Source organism: Tasmannia lanceolata, unplaced genomic scaffold (assembly GCF_043159265.1).
Source record: "Tasmannia lanceolata isolate RefF3 unplaced genomic scaffold, GAP_Taslan_0.1 ptg000019l, whole genome shotgun sequence".
In the NCBI taxonomy this organism is placed as follows: domain Eukaryota; kingdom Viridiplantae; phylum Streptophyta; class Magnoliopsida; order Canellales; family Winteraceae; genus Tasmannia; species Tasmannia lanceolata.
Window position 1 is genome coordinate 13094741 of NW_027518696.1, and position 27779 is coordinate 13122519.

The 27779-nt window shown below is 36.6% G+C and overlaps 1 protein-coding gene across 3 annotated transcripts; it reads left to right on the forward strand.

The window, feature by feature from the left end:
• The first annotated feature begins 205 nt into the window (after positions 1-205).
• PARP2 (poly(ADP-ribose) polymerase) lies at positions 206-27738 on the forward strand. Of its 3 annotated transcripts, none has more exons than XM_077362082.1 (18): positions 208-1097; positions 1212-1435; positions 5407-5525; positions 9002-9083; positions 11637-11869; positions 11969-12098; positions 12665-12720; positions 16210-16283; positions 19354-19400; positions 19575-19624; positions 19886-19948; positions 20652-20732; positions 22611-22721; positions 22881-22956; positions 23169-23311; positions 24162-24235; positions 26937-27042; positions 27453-27738. In XM_077362082.1, exons 2-18 carry the CDS (start codon positions 1312-1314, stop codon positions 27537-27539), a joined length of 1656 nt encoding a protein of 551 aa, XP_077218197.1. In that variant the 5' UTR covers positions 208-1097; positions 1212-1311; the 3' UTR covers positions 27540-27738. The 3 variants fall into 3 exon arrangements, with proteins under 3 accessions (XP_077218196.1, XP_077218197.1, XP_077218194.1); XM_077362079.1 differs by having other exon boundaries at positions 210-1097; positions 1183-1435; XM_077362081.1 differs by lacking the exon at positions 9002-9083 and having other exon boundaries at positions 206-1097; positions 1183-1435; positions 5407-5529.
• Positions 27739-27779: the final 41 nt, after the last annotated feature.

Sequence of the window (27779 nt, forward strand, 5' to 3'; positions counted from 1 at the left end):
AAAAATGGGCTTAGATTAGGGTTTTTGTAATGGATAATGGATGTTGATTTTTAACTATCTTTTTTTCTGATTTTTGAATTTTTTTTTTCTTCTGATGTCCATTAGGGTTTACAAATCCAGATAAAATGGCGGAGTAAGGTATAGACTGAAAGATGAAGAAAACATTTAGAGCAACATAGAGATTTGTGTGTTCAACTGGGAATGGATTTTGGGTGAGAGAAACAGGGATAGAACTAAAAACATTCTGATTTGGGCAAATGAGAGAGGTAAGAGATGAGGGTATTTTTGTAATTTTCAAAAACCACTTTATAGAGGTAGGAGCGAGGGTATTTTTGTAATTTACTTGAGTTTCTTCTCCCCTCTGAAATTGGGTTGGGTCGGGCTGAGGAAATTAGAAATCGGGTTGGCCTGAACCCGACCTGAGTTGCACCCTTTTGTCGGAATTTTTTTGGTTCCTAGGACTTTTGTCGGTAAAGGTAGGAGACAGGGGAGGGGACAATCATTAATTAGACATCTTTGTTATTATGAGTGGCGAGAGAGGGAAGAGAGTGAAAGAGAGAGCACTATTCCCTAGAAAGGAAAAGCTGATGTCACCAAGGAAAAGATGATGTGACCACTAAATATTCTCCCACAAGAATCCTAGGGATTTTTTTTTTAATATTCTCCCACAAGAATCCTAGGGATTTTTTTTTACTAGCAACCAAACGGGAGTGAAAAATCGGGGCGAGACACCATTTTGGGAGCTCCCTCAAGCCACCTACTCATTTTTCTCCCTTGTGGGGACTAAGGTCGATTTGTCCGGAGTTCGAACCCGCAAAAACCAAAATCCCAAACGCCAAAGGACTGCTTCCTTCCCCGAGAAGCTTGAACAACTCAAACCCATAAAAAGTCCCTTTTTAACTTCCTCTTCCTTCCACTACAACCATCAAAACTTTTGAACCCATCTTCTCTACAACCCTGTTCTCTATCAATCCCTTCCTTCTCCCCCTCTTTTCTCTCTTCCCTTTTCAGAAATGTCAGCCAAACTCAAGGTGGAAGAACTCCGAACCCAGCTGGCCCAACGCGGGCTCGACACTGATGGAACCAAGCCCACCCTGGTACGCCCATCCCTCTCTCTCTCTCTCTCTCTCTCTCTCTCTCTCTCTATTTTCAGAACCCATTGTTTTGATTTCGCTTTTACAGGTTCGAAGACTTGAAGCGGCTCTTTGCAGAGAGAAAAACCCATCCAAGGATGTGAAAAATGAGGATGTTAATGTCACTAAGAAGAGACCGAGAGAGACCGTGAATGGGGATTCATTGGAGCTACGCGAAATGGGTGTTCGTCAATTGCGTGAACAGGCTATCCTTCGCGGAGTTTCAGCAAGTGGGTCGAAGAGAGAATTGGTGGAAAGGCTTTCTGTAGATATGGAGAAGGGTTCAGAAGACATATCAGAAGGTCTATTTTTGATTTATGAGAATTGAAGGGATCGTACTTTCATACAATATCTTAATTTTAATTGAATTCAATTCTAGCTGACTCTGCAATTCATAGTATAAGAAATCACTTCAAATGTGTAGCTGAAACAAATTTTATGTCTTGGTGCAATATTGTAACGATTCTTAGGCCATGTTTGGCTACCATGTTTTTTTTTTTTTTCATGACTAATTACTTTATCAAGTGGTAAGAGGTGTAGGGCAGGTGGGAGAAGGAGAGAATTGATAAGGCACGAATGAGTAGAGGATGAGGAGTGGCTAAAAACAAGGAAAAGAATCAATGGTATTTTAGTTGGAGATTTTTGTTTCCTTGTTTTTAAGGCTTTTCTTACCCTCTCCTCACTCTCTCTCACCATTGGGTAAGCTAATATTACAGCAAAAAAAAAAAAAAAAAAAAAAAAAAAATCATGGTCGCTAAACATGCCCTTACTGTCGATGTTTTTGTCGCCAGTTGCTTTATGTTTCTTTCCTAAAACAAGAAATCATTTATTAGAATATTTTTTTGAGAATTTATGATTATTTAACATATCATTCCTTCATTAGGCTGAGTGCAGCTTTATATAGAAAATTGGGCTCTGGGTCATTTACAATCCTGGCTGCATAGAAATGTCAACTAGGGAAGAATAGTTTGCCCAAGTGCTCTGAGATTTTATCTTTTAGGAGGAGGATTTATATAACTTTTGTCTTGAAAGTCTAGCTTGCTAGTGAAAGATTCATTGCTGTTCATGAGAAATCATGCAACCTAGAACACATGTTTCTCTCTTGTGGACCAGTTCATGGTTAATATTTTTGTTGCTGAACTAAAACTAGTCTAGAAAGTGCCAGCCTTCTCCTTCGCAAGCGGTGGTGGGGCAGGGGGTTGGATTGAGTTGGGGTGGGCGTGGGCAGGCGAGAGGGAGCACAAGTGGGTGTAGTGGAGTACATTATTTCGGACCTGAATGTAGACTGAGCACCAAAAGTTTTCCAGAAGTTGGCTACAAACCATGCGACTTAGGATGTATTTATCTCTCATAGACCAGGTCATGTGTAATTTTTTTGGTAACTGAACAATTCACTAGCCTAGTAAGTGCCAGCTTTTCCTTCACAAGTGGTGGTGGTGGGGTGGGAGTGGGATGGGTGTGGGTATGGGAGAGGGAGTACGTGTGAGCATAGTTGAGTACCTTATCTCTAAGCTGAATATAGGTTTCATGACTGAGCACCAAAAGTTTCCCAGAAGGTTTGTGACCAAACTCTGTTAGTTTGGCAGTTTCTTGTTATTCACGCTTCTTGTTTAGGACATTCATCTCTTAGTGCTTTCTTTCTTATGGGTTTATGTACTATGTATGCTTGATATCTAGTGCCTCTAGATGCGTGGTTTTTAAATGACAAGCTTATGATTCATTCCATTTTTCCTTGGTATCAAAGTTAGACCATAGCTGCCAAAGTGAGAAACAAGTGTTAAAAGCGGAGGCTGGAAGCGAGGGGTTTATAAAATAGAAAATGTGTCAAGTGAAAAGCTCTAAAGAAAGTAAAGAGAGAATGTGTGGAAGCGTCTAAAAAGAGTAAGGTTATAGCAGGTTAGGGAAGAAGAGTTAATGGAGATAAGGATTACAAGTAGTAAATTAGACTTCGCAATTGATTAAAATTACAAGTTTTAGGGATTTACAATTTCAAACCTTCTATTCATTTACATTTAATGTTAAGTTTTTGATACAACATCCACGTAAGCTTCATTTGAAACTTAAGATGAGTTTTTAAGTTTTAAATATGCTTTTTCAAGGGAGAGTCTAGGCATTTTCACACAAAGCCATTTTGTGGCTCCACTTTTTCAGGAGAGAAGAACCACCTCATAGCTGAAGTTGCCTTCTTCATTTAATTCCTATGAGGTGACACTTCTCTCCTGAAAAGGAGGTGCTCGAAAATGATTTTGCAAAATTGCTTATACACCCATTTTTTACTTTCGCTACTTCAACATTATCAACAGAAGAAAAATACTCCTTTAGGATAAATAATCACTTAAATAGGAAGTGTACTTTTAATTAAGAGGAAACATAGAATCTCTTTTCCCCTAAATTCGGAAAGCGAGAATAACTTAGCCTCTGAAGCGAGCTTCCCATCCAACTTGGTAGATCAGGTAACTACTATTTAGACAAAGTAACGATGGAATTTGGACCAATCAATACAAATATGTAGAAGAAATATTGAAGAGATTTAAGATGAAAAATTGTAAGCAGGTAGCAACTCCTATGAATCCGAGTGATAAGATTTCAAAGCATGACAATGCTGTAAAAATTGATCGTTCTATTTAAAAAATTTTAATGGGCAGTTTTTTGTATCCTTATTTGAATTGATTTTCCCAAACCGATTTTCTTATTGTCATCTTATTCCAGCAGTTGAACTTTTGAAAAATTTAACACATTCCCTATCAGGACTTTAAATTCTATCCTATTTGTAGTGATGCCAAGGAAAAAAAAGGTTCCAGACAGGAAATGTTTTATAGGTCTTCCATATCAGATGAATGGTGCAAAATGCTTCAAAAAAATCTGAAAAATAATTCTTGATGGATTTTCCCCATGCCAAATTAGGCAATAGTTCTAAAATATTTCCCTATGATACCAACTACTAGACGAGAATATTTTGCTCATCCGATATAAATTTTGACAGCATTACCAAGTTAGTCGCTTGTGTTATGTGTTTGAATCCCATAGATTGATTGAATCGGTTACTATTTCTGAATCTCAAAAAAGAGCACTGGGGATATTATGTGATTACTTGTTATCCTAAATATACGATTAAAGTAGTTGAGTCGAGAAAGAGAGGGTTGAATCAAAATTATTCCTTTTAAAGATCGATATCATAGATACATATAGAATTCTATGGAAAGTTGTATTCGATTAAAGTCTTATGTACAACTTGGAGGGAGATATTTCATTTCTTTCGAGATCCACTCTACAATATGGGGTCAAAAAGCCAAAATAAGTGATTCGTTTTTAGCCCTTATAAAAAGAGGTAGGGGCAGACCGAAAAAAACTTGGGTAGGACTTGAGAGAATGGAAGAAAATGATCCATGTAGACGAATCCAACTAGTGTCAAGATTAGACTTAGTCAATTTGAGCCGGATAGAGCCTTTCACCTTCTTCATGAAAATTTTCTAAAGAATTCATTAGCCGACCCCAACTAGTTTGCGACAAAGGCTTAGTTGAGTTGAGTATTCTTGAACCTCTTTCATGCTCATGTTACGTCGAGGTACTGCAGAGGAAAAAACTGCAAAATCCAATGCCTTATTAGTTCACTTCTTCTCAACATACTATTTGTCACTGTATTGATCCAAAATGTTAAACAAATTTGTGCATGATAGGTTATGTGAAACAACCAGTTTCTCCAAAAGCTTAAGTTGTTGGAGAAGGTGTTATTAAATCTTTTATACTTTAACACCCCCCTCACGTGTGGCCCCTCTTTCTTTGGGTTGGCCAACACGTAGCACATGTGGCCCCACTTTTGGGTTTGGACATTGCATGTGGATTTTTCTATCAAGGAGGTTTGAACCCAGGCATTTGCTCTGATACCATGTAAAGCAACCAGTTACTCCAAAAGCTTAAGCTGTTGGAGAAGGTGCTATTAAATCTTTTATACTTTAACAGGTTATAATATTGTTACTTGTTAGCTTGTTGGTAAATTTTTACTGTGCTGAAAATCCCATATACACCCCAACAAATCACATAAATTTTATTTTTATGATTTTTTGTTCGAACTGTACCTTGGTACCCAGAGAAAAGGTGATGTTGGATATTAAATGGCTTCATTAGGAATATCATCCATTTGTAGCTGCGTAATTTACTTGTCATTGTCTTTTGGGTTCTGTAGTTCAGGTTTTGTGTGAGATGGTTTTTATTTGATTGTTGAAAAACATTTGGGCTTCAAGCCTTCTATTGATTTTTGAGGAAACAATGGCAGATAAAGAAGTTAATGGGAATACAGAGGAGAAATTGATTACAGCTACCAAGAAGGGTGGTGCGGTCTTAGATCAATGGCTTCCTGATCATATAAAGTCAAATTACCATGTTTTGCAGCATGTAGGTACACCCTCATGTTTTTTTTTAAAATTTATTTTTCCTGTTTTGTTAGAACTATAGTAGTTAACTGGCATCATGGAAAAAAGTTATTTGTTTTATTTGATGTGAATTTGGGTTCTATTGGTCCAAGGTATACTCCTTTTCCTTTTTTCTTGAAGTTTTCTGATTTCCTTACATGAAATTAATTCCTGCTTTCTTTTTATTTCCACAATTTTTATGTAAATCTAAATGTTACAAATGTGGCAGACTCTCAAACCACAAAAACCTCAAAACACCCTCTTTAGCCTATAATCTGCTATATTTTTGGTCTCTGTCAAAGTAAAACAAAACCCCCCACACATCTAACAGGTCATTGATTTTGTCACTAATGAAATCCAGTCTCCATAGACCAAGGTTTTAAATTTCAGTTTCGGTTTTGGTTGCCATGAAAATGGATTTTTTTGGTTTATTTTGGAAATTTTTGCAGAAATCCTATAAAATGGCAAAAACGTATGGAAACATATACAAATGATAGAATTTTAAGATGAAACTTCAGGAAATGCTAGAATAAGCACAAATGCATATGTAGAAACTATCACATATGCAAGATAGCCATCCACACAACATCAAACACCTAGTAACATGTACTTTCATGCCTGTCTGATATTCAGTACATACCACATTTCGCATGTAATTCATGTAAATATTTATATACAATACAGACACCACGTTTCACATGCAATTCATATAAATATAATTATGTAACACATTCTAATATAATATACCACTATTGCACTTGTGGTTTTGGTTTGGTATGCGTTTCGGTGGGGATGAAAACAGAAATATTTCGGTCGTTCTGTGTCGGTTTCGGTGGAAATTTGAAACCATGCCATAGACCTGGCTGTTTGGTTAAAGCCCACAATCATGTCACAAGAATTGCCTTTGGCAATTGAGAATCTTGACAATAACGTGAAAAATCTGCCACCCTTTGAATTCTTGTTTGCTCCATTGCCAGTAGGTTTTGGGAACTGTGGTATCCTTCGCAGCTAATTAGAAATGTGTAAAATGAAAAGAGATTGTCATTGTTGAAAAAAGGGAAAGCGTATATGATTCCAATACTGATTGAATAAATTTTTAATTCTTTCCATGACCACCCCATCCAATATTATGTCATTGCTAAAGATTCTATTGTTCTTCTCCTTTTAAATGCCCCCAAAATTAACAAATGGAATAAGAACCCATAAAATATTTTCTCTAATACCGAAGGCTCCACAAACCAGCTCATCATTGATATTAGATAATATAGACGAATCTCAATGTTCTTTGTAAACTCGTGATTATATGAGTTTAAAGCAGTTTGGATAAGCGTATATAGTGAGGAAGGGATGTTTTACCTTTTAAAATGTCAAATGTGTGTGGTTGGTAGTTGGTAATTTCTTTTATGGGGAGGGTGGATCTTATCCCTCTGCATTTTGAATTCTTTAATTATTTGAAATGTTAAGGATATATATATATATATATATATATATATATATATATATATATATATATATATATATATATATATATAGGAAACTGTTGGTGCGCTTAAGCTCACCAAACTTATGGTGAGCTTAAGCGCCCAATCACATGGGGGCCCACTTTGTTAGGATGATCCAAAGCATTCATTTGAAAGTTCCTTACATAGATGGGGGGTGTACCAAAAATCAGCTCCATAGGATCATCCTAACCCCTCCATTTGTGGAGGACAAAAATGGACAGACACAAATCTGCCCCATTTTTGTCCTCCACAAATGGAGGGGTTAGGATGATCCTATGGAGCTGATTTTTGGTACACCCCTTATCTATGATAAGGCCTTACAAATGAATGGTTTGGATCACTCCCCAAAAATGTGGGACCCATGTGATTGGGGAGCTTAAGCGCACCATAAGTTTGGTGCGCTTAAGCTCACCAACAGTTTCCTCATATATATATATATATATATATATATATATATTGAAAGGCAACCACATATATTAAAAGGGAGGACCAAGGAGGTCACCCAAAGATAGGACTAAGGAGAACAGATAAAACAACATAAAAGCAGGAACTAAAACCAAAAAGCAAAAAGCAAAAAAATACAAGCACCCTCAAGGAGGGAGGAAATCAAAGACTTCCAACACCTCCTCTCAACACCCTCCCTGGCATAACAATCCGCTTCACCGTTTGCAGATCTGCGCACATGCTGAAAGACGATGGATGACCCACCAACTAAGTCATCAATCTCATCGAATATAGACCAAAATCTCCATGGGGGCTTAGCAGATTCCCGAAGCCATCTAATAACATTTAAAGAATCACCCTCCACGATGGATGAATCCAGGACCCTCCTATCCAAATGCTTGATACCCTCATAAGCAGCTCTAACCTCGGCTTTACTCGAATCACATACACCAAGAGGACCTGAAAAAGCCCAAAGAGATGTACCACCAGAATTGTGGCACAGGCCACCAACACCTGCCGGACCCGGATTACCGAAGCTAGACCCATCAAAGTTAACTTTCAGGCAACCCGCTGGAGGCGGGGTCCACTTTTGCACCACCTTGTGACAAGATGACTTCTCCAAGCAGATGATACTCCAGCCTTCCCATAAATCATAGGCGGACATAAACTGAAAAGAGGGTAAACACCTTACCCTAGCAATAACAGAGGCAATAATATTCACGTAAACTCGATGCGCAGGATTGTGAACCCCTTCGAAAACTCTAGCATTCCTTTCCTTCCAAATCTCCCAAAACAAAGAAAACAAACACAAATGCCACAGAATTCTCCATTTTTTCTTCCACGGAACTCCTTCCCAAGCTTGAAGTAAATCCAAAATTGAGGAGGGAAATACCCAGCTTAAGCCGAACCTAGACAAAATCAGACTCCAGACAGATCGAGCAAAACTGCAATGCATAAAGAGGTGACTAGCCGATTCCTCGTCCAAAAGACATAAAGGGCAATGATCAATCAACATCATCCCCCTTCGCCTAAGGAAGTTAATGGTTTGAATCCTATCCTTACAAACTGCCCATCCAAAAAAACAAACCCTGGGGGACAAAGAAGGATTAGGACAAATAAGAAGGTGCGAATAAAAAGACTTAACAGAAAAGAAACCAGACTTATCCCATGGCCAAATTCGCATATCAGCCCCAGATATCTTTAAATAACACGACTCTATGATTTGGAAATTGGAATAGATGAGTTAGAGCCTCCAATTCTCTCTCGAAGAAATTTCTGCGAAAGGCTTTCATCCACACCACTCTCCCATTCTCCCTTACGAAGCAATCTTTGACCAGAACTTCCTTATTAAGAGCCACCCTGAATAATTCCGGAAACAGAAAACTCAAAGGCTCAGACGCGCACCATGCATCCAACCAAAACCTAACTCGATCCCCTGAGTAAATCTGAAGGGTAGTTTGCTAGCTGGCGAATTATTTATTTTTTGGTTTGTTTACCTTTCCTTTTGTTGCAGGGGGACGAAATCTATGATGCCATTCTGAATCAGACGAATGTTGGGGAGAACAATAACAAATTTTATGTGATTCAAGCTCTTGGTATATTCTTCCCTTCAACCTATACTTTTCCCTGGAAACTATCTTTTTCTTCCACTTCATTTTTTTTTCTTAAAGAGGTTTTCTATGCCCTACTACTCCTTCAGGTTCAATTTCTTGCAGTATTTATTACTCATGATGTGTATCTCTTGATCATTTGGTTATGTGTTTCATTTAATTTTTAATTTTTCCATATGCGAGAACCAATTAACTTTTCGTGTGCATTTTTAGGGCCTGTTTGTTTTAGATTATGACAATTGATTGTGGAGTCCCCAACCGATTATTGGACCAATACTTGTACGAAATTTGAGTCCAGTAATCGGTTGGGGACTCCACAATCTGTTGTCATTGTTGTTAACTTACCAACTTCTCCAAAAGCTTAAGCTGTTGGAGAAAGGCGTTATTTATCTTTTATACTTTAACACTCCCCCGCACGTGTGGCCCACTTGGCAAACACGTGGCACATGTGGTCCCACTTTGGTCCGACCATCGCATGTGGATTTTTTTGCTATCCGAGAGGTTTGAACTCGAGACCTTTGGCTCTGATACCATGTTAGAAACTTACCGACTCCTCCAAAAGCTTGTAGGGAATTTAACAGGGTAGAACTCACCCCTAAAAGCTAGCCGTTCGGAGGGTGCCCATTCCCTTATAATCCATCCCCATCCATTTCACTTATCCGATGTGGGACTATTTGCTTTTACGAGGCGGCAGGAACGTGGGAACCACGAGATACTACACCGGGGTTTCCGAGATCTTCCCCGAGGGACATTTCCGCCCTCGGAGGCAAACCAGGGTTACCGCGCCCCGAGCTCTGATACCATGTTAACTTACCAACTTCTCCAAAAGCTTAAGCTGTTGGAGAAACGCGTTATTTATCTTTTATACTTTAACAATAATCTAAACAAACAGGGCCTTAATGTGGTTTGCTGTTAGCTGATTATACGTACCTGCTGATTGTTTCTGTTTTTTGGTTTGAGTTATGATGTCCTAGGTGCAAATAGACTCGCTTATGTCAATTTGATATGGGGAACACTGTCATTCTTGGTTCTCAACAAATAAACATACTTTTGTTTTGAACAAGTGATTCATTAATAAGCAAAAGCGAAATGCAACAAGGCCATTCAACCAAACCGAATAGCAAAAAAAAAAAAAAGCAAAGAAAGGAAAATAGGAAAACACAATTACAACTCTGGCATTTGTGCCAAAAACCTATATCCCTACAAAATTCCCCAAAGTTTGCTAATCTATACCTTTGAGTTTCCTTTTCTATGAATGTGGGAGAAGAACACTCGGCAAAGCTTGGATGTCCCTTGCTCATTATAAAAGTGAAATAATAAAGGTAAACAGTTAAGTAAATTGGACTGATGTAGAAAACCAAAATCAAACAACCACAAGAATCCTAAAAACCTATTATAGGAAGAAAAAGAAAAGGGAAAATAACTTTTGGGACCCAAAAGCACCCATAAGCCTGACAGCTGCTGATGCCAACATCCAGAACAGACTGAAAATTTACCCATCTTGCTGGTTTTTTTTTTTTCATGCTGGGAATTATGGGCGTTTTCTCTAGCTTTTTATGAGGGTGATATGAGGGATTTTAAGTATTCAGTAGGCACATATTGGTACAGTAGTGTGCTAATCTTTATGACATGTACAAAATGCCATTTTCATTATCTGGATGTCTAGATTTGTATTTTGATATGAAATGACTTTTTATTTTGTACATGGGTCTTCTAGCATCACGTAATATTATTTTTTTGGGTTTGTCTTTTAAAATTGATTTAGTCACTGACTTTCCATTTACAATGTTTGGTATGTTTTCTAGTTAATTCATCACAGTCCCACTGTTTTCTTCAAAAATATTTCTATTAGCATTTGATAATTTAAGCTTTTTGAAAAGTATGCATGCATGTAATATTTTCACCATTTTTTGTTAATTTGTTTAAACAAAAGCATGCTCAGAGAATTATCTCACTTTTTGAACCCATTAAATGAGAGATGCATTTCTATGCCTTATTTTTTCTTCTTTTTTCTGTTAATAATTAATGTACATGTTAGCTTACCAACTTCTCGAAAAGCTTAAGCTCTTGGAGAAAGGCGTTATTTATCTTTTTATACTTTAACAGTACACATTGATATGCCAAAATATAAAATGGGGTGCTTCAAATTCCTGCCCTCTTTGACAACATGACTGGTATATCTAAAACTGTAACCAAATCCTAGTCTTATTGATGATGGAAGGCAATCTACAAGGCCCTGGATGTTTTACATTTAGCAAGCTCCCCTCATTGATTATATAGCCCAGTGAAGGATAATTTCAAAAAAAAAAAAAAAAACCCTTGAACCTTTGAGGCTCTAGCTTCTGCTTCATTAAAGTCTATCTTGAACATAATTCTTTCTTCTTCAAAAAATCTAGGCTTATATCAATCACTTCTGTCTGACATGCGAAGTTGAATTCCAACCAAGTGCTTTTGTCCGTAGTGCTTCTCTTGCCCCTCAAATAATTAATATCTGTTTTTTTTTTTGGATTCTTGTGACATTTCAAATTTTAATTGCAGAATCCGATGACAATAGCACATTCATGGTATACAATAGATGGGGTAGAGTTGGAGTGAAAGGTCAAGATAAGTTGCATGGCCCTTTCATTTCACGTGATGATGCAATCAACGAGTTTCAACTGAGGTTCTTTGCAAAGACAAAAAATCACTGGTCTGATCGCAAAGAATTTATATGTTACCCAAAGTACTATACTTGGTTGGAAATGGATTACAGTGAAGCGGAAAAGGAAACAGTTATGTCTTGATATTCTGCAATTATTATTCCTAGTTCTTCTGCTTGATCCAATAATTAAATGTTGCATGGCTTATGAGATTATAAACACCATTAGCAGGTTCTTAATAATTGTGATGACTCTGTAACTGGCATTCAACCTCGGGAGACACAGCTAGATTCCCGCTTGGCGAAGTTCATATCTCTTATTTGCAATATCAGTATGATGAAGCAGCAAATGCTAGAAATAGGTCAGTGCTTATTTTCATCTACTTGCTATATCATTAGGGATAAACTAATACCAGTTTTTGGTAGCTAGTTTTACGTGGTAAAGTAATTTGCATTGGTTATGACCGAGGTTTTAAATTTCCACCAAGACGGATACAAAACGACCTAAATATTTCCGTTTCCACCCCACAGAAACATATAAATATAATATGTGTTGCATAATTATATTTCTAAGAATTGCATGTGAAATATGATATTTGTATTATGGATAAATATTTATATGAATTACACATGAAATGTAGCATGTAATAAATTGCCAGGCATGCACAACAATGCATATCGCTAGGTGTTTGATGTTGTTACCATTATGGATGTCTGTCTATGACATGACATTCTCTATTATATTAAAAGATCGCCAACATTTTTCTGAAAGTTCTGCCATTATATGGTTGAGTTGGTCTTAATCCTATTGACTGTTTTTTTTTTTTTACTTTTTAGCATCGTTAACATTCGCTAATAATGATTTATCTATTATCTTTTGTAATAATATACACTTTGTAACCTTATTACTTAAATGTTTCCTTTTTAGGATATAATGCTGAAAAGTTGCCCCTTGGTAAGCTAAGCAAATCCACAATTATGAAGGTACGTCTTCTACTTCATTTCTTATGAGTTTTCCCTATCATTGAGTTCCATATCTGGTATGAGTATGTAAGTGACAAGGGTGCAGTATGAAACTTGCAATTCTTAATGCATAGGATCTGTTTACATTAAAGAAATGTGGAAAAAATAATATTGGAAAGCTTCCACTGTAATTAAGGAAAATGCAGAAGAATTCTGTTGTGACCTTTTGAGAAAGAGGCAAATGGGAAAACAAAATTAGTATTTTCCATCTGTTTTATTTGGGTGCCAACAGCTATCATGTTTGCGAAGGGATACTCATACGTTCAGTGCCAAATCGTCTCTTATACATTGATTCCGAAGACCCTTTTGTACTGTAACATTTGAAATGTTGCATGGAAGAAAGAGGAAAGGTGTACCTCTAGCAGCAATACTGCTGGATTTCGGGTGTACAGCCGCAGGTGGATAGCTTCAATTAGGTTTATAACTGCTTGAATTATCTTCCTATGGGTCTGTTTCTTTGGAATCTCATAGCTCCATATGTATTAACTTTAAAGATTCTAATTTGTAAATTCAGTTCTTGAACCCTCTGTTATGTTCCCTGAATCCAATTGAGTGCATGTGGGCCCCAATGGAGATTATTCAAGCTCAAGATAGACATTGATTTTTGGTTCTAAATAGTTGCCTATGATTGTTTTAGTTGCTTTCTTCTTAATGTGGATCAACCAAACGTGAGAGACATGTTAATGCTATTATCAATTTGAATAGAATCCTGTTTTGGGATTTCTCTCCAATAGGGCGTTGAAGGAGGTAGAAGATCATTTGCAGTGAGAAAAGATTACAAACAAATTTCTCTTTTATTATCAATGAATATTTGCTGGGATTTCTTCTTTCATTATCATTATTCTTGTTTGTCTGGATCAGTATAGCAAGGACATGATTTATTGTTCCTGGTTCGAGCATGTTTCAATATATTTGTAAGGTGGTTTACCGCTTATTGTTCTTGCTGTTTGCATGCCATTATAGTCGTGGTTTATATTGCGATTGTCACCAGATTTTGGATGCGATTATATTGACTGAAAGTTCAGATCATCCAAACCGATATGCTCTTGGTTCAAATCGTGGATCTGTTATGTATCATTATTACATATCGTCATGGTTTTAAATTTCCACTGAAACCACATGAAATGACCAAAATGTTTTGGTTTCCATCCCCGCCGAAACAATATCGAAATCGAAACGCTTACCAAAACCAAAATCTCATAAGTCCATTAGTTGTATATTATATCATTATGTTTTACACAATTATATTAATATAAATTGCAATTAGATTTATCTAAATTACAATTATATTTATACAAATTACATGTGAAATGTGATGCATGTATTATGTATTAGAGGAATGATAGATGCAGACCCTCTTAATGCAAGGGCCGGAGAAGGGCCCTTGAATAGATCCACTTTGTTTTTAAAGTCGGTTGAGAAACTGAATTCGGTTGCACTTAATAATGTGAATCTATTCAAGGGCCCGTCTTTAGCCCTTGCATAAAGAGGGGCCTTGCATCTATCATTCCTCTATGTATAAATATTTATATGAATTCGATGTGAAATGTGGTATGTACTAAATTATCAGCCATGCGTGACAACATATGAAGTGTTCGATGCTATTTAACCATTATGGATGGTTGTCTTGCTTATGTAACGATTTCTAAGTGTGTACTTGTGCTTATTCTAATATTTCTCGAAGTTTCCTCTTAAAATTCTAGCACTTGCATGTTTCCATACGTTTCCGTGATTTGATAGGGTTTCCACCGAAATTTCCATCTGAGCCGAAACCGAAACCAAAACCTTGCAGATCGTGGATACAACTGTTGCAATTCCTAGATCTTCACAAATAGATTTGGATTTAGCCCCATGTTTTGCACTCTGGTTGTCCGCAGTTAGCATCAGTTCTGGGCATGATTGATCTTAACCAAATCATGGATCTTGCTTGTTGTAGTTCTCTTGTTTTGGGCGTGGATTCAGGCTATGAATACATGGATTATCATTGCTGATTTGTGGGTTTTGGTTGGAGTTCATAGCTGAACAGCAGACATGGATTACAGTAACAGAAGGATTTAAATGTCGGTTTCGGCTGAAATCATGTAACATCTTGATAAAATTTTCAGTTTTTTTTTTTTAAATTTCCACCGAAGTGTATAAAATTTCAGCGATTTCGGGGGAAATTTTGTAATAAGGGTGAAAAAAGAAATTTCAACTGATTCAATGTACTTTCGGTTACGCGGTCCAAACCAAACAGAAATATTTCGACCGAAATTATGGATTTAAAACTATGTTTGGACATGGGCTGTTGGTTGAAATTGCTGCTGCACATCTAATCATACTTTTGGGCTGGAAAAAGACCTCAGTTCTAGGTGACATTTATTTTGTGATTTATGAGTATTTTTTGGTGATTGCTTGAAGTTGAGGTTCTCTTCCAAAATTTGAGAAAAAAAATGTGAAGTATTTCTCTCCAAAACTGTACACTTTTTATCTCATGTGATTCCGAGATCTGTTCAGGGAGTTTTGAGGATTTTTCCTCTCTAAATTTGTTTCCTTTTTCTTCTCGTGTAAATAGGCATGGATAATATTTCAAACTGAGATAGGGGCTGTTTGAAATTATTTGTAGATTGTTCACATCTGGATGGGGTGAGAAAAGACTGTCCACATACTCCATGCTTCAAAGTTTTCGGGAGGAGTTAGATCACTATCAGATGTTGGAATGAGATATCGGGAAATATGGATAGATGTATCAGAAGTGTTAATAAAAGTACTCCATTTGACATTGTTCATTCTGAAGTGTGTGATTCTGCCCCGTTTACTTCTATGGATGGCTATTGTTAGTTCATTAGCTTTGTAGATGATTTTTCATGTAGTACTTGGTTGTATCTCATGAAGACAAGGGATGAGTTATTGACAATTGTCAAACTATTTCAAAAACTGATAGATACTAAATATGAAAAGAAACTAATATTTTTCAGATCTGATAATGCAAAAGAATACCTTGAAGGGAAATTGACAGTTTACCTTGCAAAGAATGAGATAATTTACCAAAATAAGCAATCCCAATGGGGAATCACTTAAACCTCATGCATTTATTGGTGTTGCTTATTGTAAGTAGTTACCTCTTGGTTTCTTAATTAATCACGTTCACCTTTCCATCAACGTCACTTTGGTTTCAAGCCATGATTGCTAGATTTATGGTGAATACACAAGAAACCATAAGCGCCAACTATGAGGGCACATAAGCTTGATTTGGTTAATAACACTTCTCTACTTTTGACTTAATCATTTTTCTAGTTTATAACTTTACAGGATGATTTTGCTACAGTTTTGTTCAATTTCTTAGTTCATCACGTGTTGCATTTCTGGAAGGTCTACTTGTCAGTAATTGCGTCAAATGTCACTTCATCCTCTCTTTCTCTCTTCATGGTAATTGCAAATAGTTTATTAAGTATGCTCAATGATTTATAGGGCTATGATGTCCTAAAGCGGATTTCTGATGCGATTGGCCAATCTGATCGGAGAAAACTTGAGCTATTAAGTGGGTAAGTTTTATATTGGATGTTTCATAATTAAATGATCATTTTTTATGCATGCAATTTTTTTTTCACTTTCTTCGTTCTTGAAACTAGCATTTTACGTGCAGTTTTAGTACAATGATCGTAAGGGATCTTCATTTTGATAATACATGCATCTCTGTATGTATATGTCAAAATTTGGGTGTAGAATTGGACTTGATTAGTTAGACTCTTGGTGTTAGGCACAAGTATGTGGTATTGTCAGGACAATTATTAAATGTGCCCACATGTTTCTAAATTTGTGCTTTTCACTAGAAGTTATTTTATGATGTAAATGTTGGTACATGAATGCATATATAACAGAAAGGAAGAAATCTGTTTCTAAAAACTATGATAATTAAAAATACACGGACAAGGGCCACTTCTTTTTATTCTTTTTCCCTCCTTTCAGCAACTCTAAAACTGCAAACATGGTTCATCCTACATGCCCTACCTTGCATAAGCCATATCTCAAAATCACAGTGATCAGATGATCCCAACTGTTGATACTTGTGTGAATTTGGGTAGTTGCTACTTTAAATCTTGATGAACAAATCATCCTCTTCAATCGGATCCTCATTGAAGATTTTTGTAGACAATCGAGTTGTTTTTTCTGCGTTTTTGCAGTAATTAAAGTTTTGGGATACAACTTAGTATTTATATTCTTATTGTTGATGGAACACAGTTTCTATTGTGAAGAACTCTGTCCCATTTTACCACAACTGGTGTATGTATATTTACACTGGTTTTCTGTATTTGCAATGAATTGAGATGGTAAGACCTAGTTTGTTAGGCAGACAAAAATCCGGCATTCTTTAATGTTTGATGTATACATACATCTTATCCATTTGTATGGCCACATCATGTTGATTGGGTGGGTCCATTCTCTAGTCTTATACAAGTGTGTTTTAGATCTCAATTATCTTGTGTATACAAGTGCAGATGCATCAGGAGGATTTGGTAATTCTACACTTAGACTTTGGGGTATTATTGTTTTCGCCATTCATTTTAGTTGTATAAATATCCCTACTGGGATGATGCATCTGTGTAGTGTTGTAATCTATGATTTAGCCGACACATTGAATTCATTGTTGACGCTCGTTTCCTGTCGTGTCTGACAGGACACACGTGTTGACACTCCTTTGGACACTTCTAAATGTATTGCTAGGAGTGTTAGAGTTAATGTGGACGGTAGACACATGTTTTTGTACTAATCAACAATTTTGTGTGTATGTACGTGTCACCATTTCTAGATTTTTAAATGCTGCCATGTCAGACAACTCATATCCGTGTCAAAACTCGACACACGAATCCGTATCGACAAATTATGCTTATATATACTTTCTATTTTAGCCATGTCCTCGTTTCTAAATTTTGGGGTTTTCCGTGTCCGACACTTCATGTCAGTGTCGACACGCGACACTCGTGTCCGTGTCCACAAATCATAGGTTGTAATGAATAAACACAAAATCAACAAGCAAAAGAACCATAGGGGTTGTCAAGCCCATGGTTTTAAATTTCGGCCTTAACATTTCGTTTAAAATATTTCGGTTTCGGCACAAACCGAAACGAAATTCACATAAAGTCGTTTCTTTACAAGATTTAGCCGAAATTTTACCGAAATTTCACCGAAATTCGGTTGAAATTTCATTTTTGGACTTTTTTTACAAAATTTCCACCGAAATTTTAAAAATGTACATCGAAATGTTGTAATTTCCACCGAAATTTATGAAATTTCAACCGAAATCTATGAAATTTCAACCGAAATCGCCTAAATTGACACCGAAATTTTAGACGTTTCGGTCGAAATTAAAAAATAAACGAAATCATAATCATATTTTTACATGATTTCGGCCGAAATTTCGGTCCGAAACGGAAACGTGTCGGTTTCGGTGGTGGCCGAAACCGAAATTTAAAACCTTGGTCAAGCCCAAGGTCATGAGTTTGTTGCATAAAATACCAGAAGTTCCTCCAAGTTTTCCTTCTGCAATAGCTTGTATGCTAGAATGCACAAAAGACCCACGATATCCCCTAGATCTCTCTACCTTTAACAAACTTCTAATCCAAGACATTGAACTAATAGTAACTCAAGCTTATAAAAGCCAATACAGCTAATCTAATAACAACACTAATAGAAATAAGTAGGAAATTTTGAAACAAATAAAAATCATATTCTTTGTAATGAAAAGGATTCTTTATTTCTCATTTTGATGCTCCTTTTCTGGTGTGCCATGATTGCCATCATGGGCTTATATGAACTTGTCAGTAATATTGGCTTCAGAACTATACTGCACAGTCCCCAAGCCATATGCATGGGCGATTTGTTTTGGGTACCATTTGCTCGATTCTATCTTGCTAGTCTACACACGAGTGCATGTTACAGTGTGAGTACGACTGGTATGGTTTGACCAAAAAATTTCAAGGTTTGTAGAATGGAATATGATATGAGTTAGACACCTCATAATCTAATACTCACAGGCAATGTGCAATATCTAGCTATTAAAATGCTTGTTTTTTGAAAGAACTTACAAGAACTCTAAACTATTCATAATAAATTGATGAAATATGAGAAAAATCACAAATACTTATAAAAATGCATTCAATAAGATCTATGGCATATACTAATTATTTTGAGATGCACATAGGTTGACTGCGTTGTTTGTACTTGAGTACTTGTTAGATACTAAAACTGTCTACTCTTGTTTAGTTTTCTCGATATTGATATTGAATATTGAATATTATTTATTATGCAGTAAAAATTAATAATTCTATGATGTAATATAAGATTGATTAGGAAGTATAAAGTAGCATTGAATTACAATTGTACAATGTTATAATAAAATAATAGAAGAACCAATGTGGATTATGGACAAGACAAATGTTACTTTTTTGAAGTGGAAAGCAGTAGTAAGAAGAGGAAGAAGGAGAAAAAAAGAAGGAAGTTTGAGATGCACATTTTTAAAATTTTGAAGTTCATCTTTAGTAATCAGAAGCTGAACTTAATGTTCTATTTTCCTATGATATTTTTCTCATGTTTCACTGCCTCGCTTTGTTGCAGAGAATTCTATACAGTTATTCCTCACGACTTTGGTTTTAAGAAGATGAGTATGTTCAATTTCTCCTCTTAACAAGCATAGTTTTTTTTTTTTTCTGATGTTTTTCCACCGCTATTGCAAAGAAGATTTTCGTATATTGAGTTCTTTGGTAGTTCATGTTTATGTATGGGACTTCAGCTTACACATAGGGGTACTAATTCACATGGAACTTAAACAATGGCAGGTGAATTTGTCATCGACAGTCCTTTGAAGTTGAAATGCAAGTTGCAATTGGTAATTTTCCCCCTTCAATTGAATACATCGAATATACTATTGTTTACTGCTTGTAACTTACAAAGTGGCGACTGTTTTCTAGCAGTCTGGTCAATTATAAAAAAAAAATAAAAATGTTTGCTGTATTTGTCCCATTTATAGTGGGTTACAAAATTACTTGCTGAGATTTTTAATTTTTATTTGACATGAAAATTAATTGTTCACATTTTATTATTTTTTAATTTTTGATTTAACATGAACCTCCTTTATGTACCATTGAAGGTTGAAGCACTAGGTGAAATTGAGGTTGCCACTAGGTTGTTGAAGGATGACCTGGATACACAGGTATTCTTTTTGAGTTACCCTTGATGGTTTAGGCTGGGGAGGATATTTATAGGCCAAAAGCTGCTCTACTATTTGCTAATGTGATGTGCTTTTAGTTAGATAGTGTTTGGAGTTCTCTTGATTGCAATGATTAAATATCGCCTAAATGAGACTACTCGCCAAAACTGAGATCTTGTGATCTCAGTGGAATCTTTTATAGTTCAGGACATATACTCTGTACTGATGTATCAACTAAGTTGCATGTCATTTGGCTGATTGAATGAATTTTGCTGATCAACTGCAATGAAGTAGTGACTTTTCGGCCTCGATCTTTTTGGGTATTTCAGTTGGGAAAAAGGGTTTTGCATTTTTGGAGCTATCAAATTGAGAACTTGTGGAAAAAAATGATGGTTTACATCTTTATGCATATATTATGTATTGGTGTGTTGGTACTTTAAGTTTATTTTTTGCTTTTCAGGATTTGGTTTTTTGATTTTTGATTGGTTTTTCTTGTGAAGTATGCAGGTGTTTATGAAATGTTGGTTCTTTTGGGTTATTTCTGGCATTTATTTATTTATGCCTTTTCCTATTTTCTCTTATAATTAGTTATGGGTTTATGGTAAGTATACTGTATACAGGTATTTATGTGTGCTTCTTTTTTGAGTTATATGTATACATCTGCACTTGTTTTTCTAATTCTGTTTTCCTGCTTTCTATCTTGTAGGACGATCCTTTGTATTCTCATTACCAACGCCTTCGATGTGATCTGATACCAGTTGAAGTTGATTCCAGTGAATTTTCTATGGTACTTAATTTTTTAATTTTATCATCAGAATAAATTTGTATATGCCCATGGGAACACTATATATATTTTTATATTTGATCCCGGAACAACTTAAGGAATGGTTTTTTATAAATTGTTTTTAAGTACTTGGCATGTATTTATTCTCGATTAAAGTCCTTGGCTTGCATACTAGAAAAACATATATGATTCTTTGGTGTTGTTGGACTTGCATGACACCAGTCCTCAAGAGTTTATGCAGTTGTTCATATATTTGATTTTGCTCTATCCATTTGTACCTATTTTAAAGTTAAAGGACTTAGTTTGTTTCCCAATTATAGCTACTTGCTCATCATTGCCTTCAGTTCAGTTGACTATATGCATTTGAATAAAATCCACTTTTTTTTACTAACAAGAAAGTTCATCACAAACATGCAAAGTTGTGGCTGACCATGGACAGTAATTTAGGCTGCTATCCCTATTTTTTTTAATGATGCTTACTCATAAGATGCTGGTACATCTAATTTTAATAAATGTTCTTTTAATTTTGTGAAAAACAATACGAACCAAGAAAAATGATTCATTTGTGCCAAAAAGGTTAATGCTAATGTACGAGATATGCATTTAGGTTATTAAATAGGACTACAAATGACTGTAAAGGCTTGATGAATGCAATTAATTTGATGCCACGGCCTTCTTTTAGAGATTCTGGACATTTGTAACCCCAAATTTTTGCTTTTTTGGAGACAGTAAAGAGAACTTTATTATAAAAATAGATACAACGCTACAGAAGGGGTAGAGATTTCTCAATTTACAAATAAACTATGAACACCCCCTTTGCTAGGGAGTCTACAACACCCTCCTTAGCTAGGGAGTCCTCAATCTCATATGCACCACAGTTTCAAAACTCCATCGTGTCATCATCGAGTCGCCTGAGTTGACTCCTTTTTACCTTGGATGAGTTCTTATCCATGTCTGTGTTTCCCCCTACAAAGTCAATCGAAACTCTTTTGACTCTTCCAAGTTGTGACTGTGAATCGACTACTCAATTACGCTGCACGGAGTCAACTATTATTTACTTTTGCCGCATTTTGACCCTAGCCACATTTTCAAACAGTAATTGGAATGTCTAGGAGTATAAGGAAAACAAGTGCTTCGTTGCGTCTTAAGAAGTATGGCACCAAAGCACTTTTGCTGGGCACTGCTGGCTAGCCCTGTCGGTTGCCCCTGCCCTATGGGGGAAGTTCTGCTCTATGTAGGTTGCTGCGCACCAGGGTGGTTCTTGTTGGGCTTGGTATGTGTTCTGTCAATCTTGCTTTCTTGCTTGCCATGGTGGGGCATGGCTGGGTTGCTTACTAATGACTTTGATGATCGTATCTGCAAACCTCCCTGGCCACCCCACCTCTAATGTTAGAAAATAGTCATAAATACACTAAAAGGGGTGGTCCAGTGAAGAAAAGGGTGCGAATATATTATCCTCCCCCCCCCGCCCCCCCTCTCTTTTTTGTTGTTGTGAAATTGCGGTTGAAAGTTCTCACTTTTAATACCGTTTTGGGTCCATTTAGCTGCTCCTTCCTAAGTGACTACATAAGAAAGAATAACATAAACCTAAACCACTAAAACATCAGTGATTTTCTCACTTTTTTATTGACCAAGAAAAGATATTTTTTTGGCCTCGCGATCAAGTCTTCTTTTCTGGCTTAGGATTGTCTAGTTGAATGGTGGCATGTTTTTCTCTAGACAGAGTATCATACAGCATCATGGCGTTATCCTCCAATAGCTAAACTTGCTATTTATACAATCTATAGTCTTTTTTCAGTTAAATTCATTTTGCATCTGTTTTTTTTGGGTAGCGGACTTTCATCCCACTATCATCTTGTAATGTGATTTTCTGTGTCCCAGATAGAGAAGTATATGCAGAATACACATGCCAAAACACATTCAAATTATACAGTTGATATTGTACACATATTTAAGGTTTCAAGGCAAGGTGAATTTGAACACTTCCAAAAGGTGAGCACAAAATCCATTAAATTTTCTCAGCTTATGTTCATGAGATGCTTTTGCCATTTCTTCAATTTCTTTCAGTAATTTTTTTTTCACATCCGTTAGCTAATCAGGTTCAACGTTGGCTCTAAGCTTTCTCCTTTTTTAATGCCTTATGTGTTGCAGTTTTCGGGCATGAAAAATAGAATGCTTTTGTGGCATGGTTCTCGACTTACGAATTGGACTGGTATTCTATCACAAGGTCAGGTTTATGCTTTAATTATTTATTTTGATTATCTTCGCTCACCATCAAGATTTTTCTGGTCATCTCTAGATTTCCTCGACACTGTAATCTAATGCATTATACTGTTCTAAGTGAAAAAGTTATGAATTATTAGACATGTAAATTTTATGATGGATTAGTAATCCAAGTTAAACCGAGCATCTGAGTGTTACATTTGTCATCATATACAGGATTGCGAGTTGCTCCTTCAGAAGCACCTGTCACAGGTTACATGTTTGGAAAAGGAGTTTATTTTGCTGATATGTTCTCAAAAAGTGCAAATTATTGCTACTCATCTCAAACATCACGGGCTGGCGTGCTTCTTTTATGTGAGGTGGTTACCTTACCTGGAAAATAATATAACAACTACACTATTTCTACGTTGTCCCATTTATCTCTTTTCTCTTGCCTTTGATGGACTACAATATGTTAGAAGTCGTCCTATTTTTTCTCTTTTCTCTTACCTTTAATGTTCTACAATATGTTAGGAGCAAGGATTTAAATTTTAGTTTCGGTTTCGGTTTCAGACATAGACGAAACCAAAATTTTGGCCGAAATTCGATAAAAAAAAGGGCTAACTGTTCGCGAGCTTGAGCTTATATAAGCTTATATGAGCTCGAGTTCTCAAACACATGGGTCCTACATTTTTTGTGGTGATCCGAACCATTCATTTGCAAGGCTCCATCATAGATAGGGTAAGTACAAAAAATCAGGTCCATTGGATCATCCTAACCCCTCCAAAAGTGGAGGGAAAAAATGGGCAGATTTGTTGACAAACAGTGTCTGTCCATTTTTCCCTCCACTTTTGGATGGGATAAGATGATCCTATGGACCTGATTTTTGGTACACACCCTATCTATGTAAAGGCTGCCAAATGAATGCTTTGTATCACCCCAAAACATGTGGGACCCATGTGTTTGTGGCACTCGAGCTCATATAAGCTATATGAGCTCGAGCTCACAAACAGTTTTCCCTATGCAAATTTCATTAATGTACCAAAATTTTGGTAATTTTGGCCAGAATTTTGAGTTTTTTTTCAAAATTACATTTTCCTGAAATTTCGGCTGAAATTTTCGACTCTGGACGAAATTTCAGATTTGGTGGTTCGGTCCCAACTGAAATCCGAAATTTCGGCCGAAATTTAAAACCATGGTTAGGAGACTATTAAACCTTTTGCTTTGCAGGTGGCACTGGGTGAGATGGCTGAGGAGCTAACTGCAAATTATAATGCTGATCAGTTGCCGCCGGGAAAGCTAAGGTTTTATCAGTATTTTCATATTTCTTATTTAACGTAATCATAATGTTTTCATTATTTGTGGTAGTATTAGTATACTGCTTTCTTAAATTCGTAGTCTACTCTTGCATGTAGAACATCGGAAGAACAAAGAACAGGGGCATGATTTGATGTGTAGAGATAGAACTGCATCAACGCTTGAAGTAAGAAGACTGGAGAAAGAATAGTAAATAAGGCATCCCTTTTGCGGTGTCAGTATAAGTATATGACATCTATTTTCTAGGCATCAACTCAACTCAACAAAGACTTTGTCCCATACTAGTTGGGGTCGGCTAAATGAATCCTTTAGAAAAATTTCATGAAGAAGGTGAAAGGAATCTATCCGGCTCTAATCCTGGCTCTAATTGGGTTCTTCTACGCGGATCAATTTTCTTCCATTCTATCCTATCCAAGTGTTATGTTCCTAGCTATCAAGTCTTTCCTCCTGTTTCTACTCAAGTTGTTTTCGGTCTGCCCTTACCTATTTTTACTCCATCAATTTGGCACGAGTCGCCTCTTCTCACCGGAGCATCCAAATGCTTACGTTGGATATGTCCTCAATTGATGCCACCCCCACCTTTTTACGAATGTCTTCATTTTTAATTCTATCTAACCTTGTGTGGCCGCACATCTATCTAAGCTTTCGCATCTCCGCTACACTCATCTTATGCACATGCTGCTTCTTGGTGGCCCAACATTCTGAGCTGTACAACATGGCTGGCCTTACAGCTGTCGTATAAAACTTTCCCTTCAAGTTGGTCGGGATTTTACGGTCGCACAGAACTCCTGAGGCAAGCTTCCACTTCAACCAACCTGCTCTCATTCTATGGTTAACATCCTCTTCAATCACTCATTCCTTATGTAGAATTGAACCAAGATAGCGAAAGATATCCCTCTTAGGCGAGGTTTTAAATTTCGACCGAGATCCGAACTTTCGGACCAAAATTTCGGGTTTCGGTCGAGAACGAAACCGAAATCGCCTATACTCGAAACGGTATTTAGTTTCAAAATTTCGTTTTCCTCAAATTCGGCCGAAATTTAAGGGATTTCACCCAAAAATCTGGATTTTGATATTTATTTAATATTATCCCGAGAAATTTCGATCGAAATAAAATACAAGAAAAAATAGCCGTTCAATTGGTTTCATGGATTTCGCTCGAAATTTTGGAATTTGGGCCGAAAATTTCGGTTTCAGTGAGGATCGAAACGCTTTACAAAACCGAAATTTAAAACCTTGCTCTTTGGTACCTCTTGTCCAGTCATTTACTACATCCTCATCCCGCCTCTTTACATTACTAAAGTTGCATTCCATATATTTGTCTTTGTCCTATTCAGTCTAAAACTTTGGATTTCAAAGTAGTTCTCCATAACTCTAACTTAGCATTTACTCCTGCTCTGGTTTCGTCGATTAATACTATGCCATCTGTGAATAACATACACCACAGCACCTGAACCTGGATACCCTCCGTAAGCTCATCCATAACTAGCATAAAAAGATAAGGGCTTAGAGCTGATCCTTGGTGCAGTCCTATTGTAATTGGAAACTCACTAGACGTGCCATCCGTGGTTCTGACACTAGTTACTACCCCATCGTACATATCCTTAATCACATCAACATATTTAGTAGGCACTTTTTTCCTTTCAAGGACCCACCACATAAGATTCCTGGGAACCCTATCATACGCTCTCTCCAAATCAATGAAAACCATATGAAGGTCCTTTTTATTTTCTCTAAATCTCTCCATTAATCGCCTAATTAAGAAGATAGCTTCTATAGTCGACCGTCCGGGCATGAAGCCAAAGTGATTCTCTAACACCTTAGTCTCTTTTCTAGGCATCAATTTAAAAATATTTTGAAGTTTTGTCATCACGGAAGAAATCTATGCGTTATCTACACAGTTTCCATTTCCCAGTGGAACTGTCTTGTTCTAAGATGGTTTCTGTTTTGTTGAGAAACAGGGGTATATGCATTATAATATATGGGCATTTATGTACTTTTTTCTTTATTCACATGAGTGGTAGCACTGTTATTTGGGCCAGAAGCATCTGATTCTGCATCAAGCTTTAGCTTGCATCCAATAAACATCTTCATGGGGCAAGATCAGTTAGGAAATTTATTCTGTTATATGAAGGATGGCGCCTCTTAACTGTCTAGAACTCTGTTTCCTTTTAATGCAGTATAGTAAGACAAATCATCAACCATTTCTCGAAACGGCCAATGATCTGAAAAATAGATCCTTCTAGTTCTTTTTTATTAAGACAAAAAAGAACTCAAAAGAAGGTTTTATATTATTTTAAAAATAGGGATATATGAGGGACTGAAATGCTCCTACCATATTAAATATGAAGAGTAATATCACTTTATGAAAAACAGATCCTACAACATGGAACACTAAAAAAGGATCTTTAATCTAATTGTATTGGTTTGCGTAACAGACTAGCTAGACTATCATAGTCTAGAATTATACATTCAAAACCTACTCCTGTTAGACTTGTGCCTGTTTCTCCATTACTTCTGTTGACTCAACTATCAAAACATTCTCCTCTTACAGAGTGAGTGAAATTTGTGCTGAACTTTCTGCAAGCTTCTCCAGCTTTACAAATAAACACCACAGTAACTCTACAGCAAGATTGCGTAGTTTGATTAACTTTGAGACTATATGGTTCTCAATTCAATTTATTGCAGCACAAAAGGAATTGGTGGAACGGCACCGGATTCCTCGGAGTTTCAAAAACTTGAAGATGGCGTTGTCGTACCCCTTGGTAAGCCGAAGGAGCAAGCCGGACCTAAGGTACTTCGCTTTTGTCTTTTTATTTCCCATGTCATGTTGAAGTCAAGGTTGTAAATTTCGGTTTCGACCACAATGGAAATCGGTTTTGGTGGAAATTTTGTGGAAAAATCTTGGTTTCTCTAAAATTTCGATGATTCGGTCTTGTGGAAAATCCAAAATTTCGGCTGAAATATTTTGGTTTCGGCCGAAATTTAAAACCTTGGTTGAAGCATGGTTTTAAGTAGGGATGCAATTTGGGTCGGGTCGGATTGAGCTTTTGCTAAAAAATGAATTGGAATCAACCCGAACCCGACCCAATTTTTTGGTAAAAGCTCAACAACCCGAATTCCCAAAAGTCGACCCTGAGTTGCACCCCTAATTTTTGCACCCAAAAATTTTGCAACATTAACTCATACTCATCTATCTTACAGGGTAGCTTGCTGTACAATGAATACATCGTGTACAATGTGGATCAGATTAGAATGCGATACCTCATTCAAGTAAATTTCAGTTTCTAGTGGTGAATGCGATACCAAAGCCCATGCGTCGGATGGGCCCATCATTTTACATCTCATGTTTTATACTGATGGATTATATTCTTCGGGATAATGTGAAATTTATAGGAATGGAATTATTTTAGATCATTTCAAATCATAGCTTACAAACTAATAAATTCGGCCTGACTCGAAACTGGGTCAAGTCGAGTCACCTTCGACTCATGATACAAAACGAAATTAGAGCACATCTTACTAATATTT